The sequence below is a fragment of the Eimeria acervulina genome, genomic scaffold, assembly GCF_000499425.1.
Source record: "Eimeria acervulina Houghton genomic scaffold, Eah_scaff1268, whole genome shotgun sequence".
Taxonomy (NCBI): Eukaryota; Apicomplexa; class Conoidasida; order Eucoccidiorida; family Eimeriidae; genus Eimeria; species Eimeria acervulina.
In genome coordinates, this window is record NW_013549318.1 from 1 (window position 1) to 2629 (window position 2629).

At 54.7% G+C, this 2629-nt stretch overlaps 1 protein-coding gene across 1 annotated transcript; it reads right to left on the minus strand.

Annotated features, from left to right (window-relative positions):
* Positions 1-1168: 1168 nt before the first annotated feature.
* On the minus strand, positions 1169-2421 carry EAH_00057810 (hypothetical protein; the record flags this gene model as incomplete). Its single annotated transcript, XM_013393707.1, has 5 exons — positions 1169-1348; positions 1431-1486; positions 1693-1910; positions 2031-2164; positions 2407-2421. 5 exons carry the CDS (start codon positions 2419-2421, stop codon positions 1169-1171), a joined length of 603 nt encoding a protein of 200 aa, XP_013249161.1.
* Between the last annotated feature and the right edge of the window lie 208 nt (positions 2422-2629).

Genomic DNA, 2629 nt, shown 5'->3' on the forward strand with positions numbered 1-2629 from the left:
CACAAGGGAACTCCACACTCCGCAGCATCCTAAGGAACCCGTTTCCCTGCACCTAAGTTCGCTGACAGATGCCATGCACAGACGCCATGTGCCCTGTTGTCTCTCCCTTATCCACACGCATGTCAGCCCTCTTGCTTCATTGGCAGCGGGCAGCCGTCTCTGCGAACGGTCAAGACATCCCACGCACCAAGACAGAACCTCTCTTCCTTCCTTCATTGCATGCCCCCTTAGGTGTACCACACACTAGTGCCACGCAATAACATCCAAAAAGCAAAGCCATGTCCAGAGCATGCTTCCACTTAACACTGTGCACACACCTCCAACTCTCCGGCCTATCACCTACGCATCCACGGTCTGTTGGACACCTGCTATGTTTTATTCAACTCAAAGAATATTGATCCGTCTCGCATCGGCTCCCGCAAAACGATATTCCTACTCCTCACCTCCTGCATGGATTAACGTTCTCGTAAACTCAGAGCCACTCTGTGTACCACACACTAGTGCCACGCAATAACATCCAAAAAGCAAAGCCATGTCCAGAGCATGCTTCCACTTAACACTGTGCACACACCCGCAACTCGCCCGCCTATAACCTACGCAGCCACGGTCTGGTGGACACCTGCTATGGTTTATTCAACTCAAAGAAAATAGATCCGTCTCGCATTGGCGCGCGAAAAAGTATATTCCTACTCCTCACCTCCTGCACGGATTAACGTTCTCGTAAACTCAGAGCCACTCTGCCTTGCACTCTCCACTCGGCCACGATTTCCCAAGGCTCCCGGAACTACACCAGTGCTGCCAATCTTTCTCGTCCTTCCTCTCAGAGTGTACATCGCCACCGTAGCTGCTTGCCACGAATTGACGACGGCGAATGGCTGCAAATCGGCCGCCAATGACCTAAATACCGCGCACACCACTCGACTACAACGTCGAGAACAGTTGTAATGCAAACGCACATGTGTTTTTCCGTTGTTCCCAAACCATTATATAGCTGCTGACGCCTGCGACTCATTTCCAATTCCACTGGAACACACCGTTAGCGTTAGTTTGCTCTCCCTTCAGTTATTCTCAATGCGCACCTCCTGTGTCCCACGCCAGTCTCCACACATCACTACTATGCCGTTTTCCACTTGCCCCTCAGCTGTCCGTGAACCCCCGGCGAGCTCGCCTATCCTCTGCGCTTTCCTCGCCACTCCCCAATAGCATGCACTGTGCTGGCGGGAATGACGCGCTTGCGCAAACGCCAGCATTCAGCACTCCGTCGCATCTCTGCATCCGCCGTTATGACGCGTTCGATTGCTGCGGGTGCCGGAAACCCAGGCCGCACGCCACTCGCCATCTCTGGAACCTAGCCCAAATTTCAACCCCACAGAAACAAGGCACACAAAACAGCGCGACGCTCCGCCCAACCATGAGATCATCTTCCATACCGTGCCGCGCCCCAATGACTGCTCCACGGCCTCCAAAGGTGAAGCAAACGCACGGGCTGAATCAACAAGCGTGCGCGCCCAAAGCAGCCACCTTCACCTCACCCCATGGCATCCAACACCCTAACAATATTCGCATATGCTCTTCTCCAGGTACAGAAGTAGCACCCTGTACGGACACTCGCAGGCCGACAACCAAAAGCTTTTACTTCATAAAGCAAACCGAATAATGACCTGCACTTGGGCCTGTCCGTGCAACACTTACCTCTCCGCTGATTCATTAGTTCCCACACCCCGCCAACTGGGCGTTCCACTACTGCAGTGCCAATCCATGCAACAACGACCATTCCGACTATCCTGCTTATGGCAAGGCGTTGAATCGTATGCCCGCCCTTTGCAGTGTAAGTGCTGAATTGCCAGATGCGCAATGCGAGAACAACGGCGCCTCCGCTGCCCACAGGCGAGCGAACTGCTACACGCCACCTGCCCAAACAAAGGTACTCCACTCTCCCACAGCCTCCACCGATGTCTTTCTCCCAGTGCCTCACTGCACCGACAAATATGCTGTAGACATGCCGTGCGTCCAGTCTCCCCCCGCCCTACCCACACAAGTGCCTGTCCCGTTGCTTCACCGCCATCGGGCAGCTATCCCCAAGGCTGTCCAGATAGTCCACCACGCAGGAGGAAAGAACCGGCCATCCCTCACCCCCTACATGCACACGACGGTGCGGCCTGCACTGGGAGTATGCAGTAACGTCCAAAAACACAAGGCTAAGCCCAGCATATCCTCCCTCCTAACATTCCTCAGCCACTCACCGCTCTCCCGCCCAACACCCATTCATCTACGATATGCCTGGCGACTGCTGCACTGCCCCCAATTCAACGAAACTACGAATAGACCCTCCCCGCCCTCCCGTTCTACAGCTATCTTCCGAGGACTCACTTCCTGCACGCATTCACGTTCGTCTCAACTCCTTACCACTCTACTTTGCATTCTTGCCTCATTCATGTGCCAACGATCTCCCGGCTGCTTCAGCGCTGCTCACCTTTCTCGTCCCTCCTCTCCTTGAGTGTACAGCGCAACCGTAGCCGCATGCCACTTGCTTATGAATTGGCAAATGGCTGCGCATCAGCCGCCAAACACCGAAATACCGCGCACACCACTCGATCACAAAGTCGAACCCAGAGGCGCTGCAAACGTG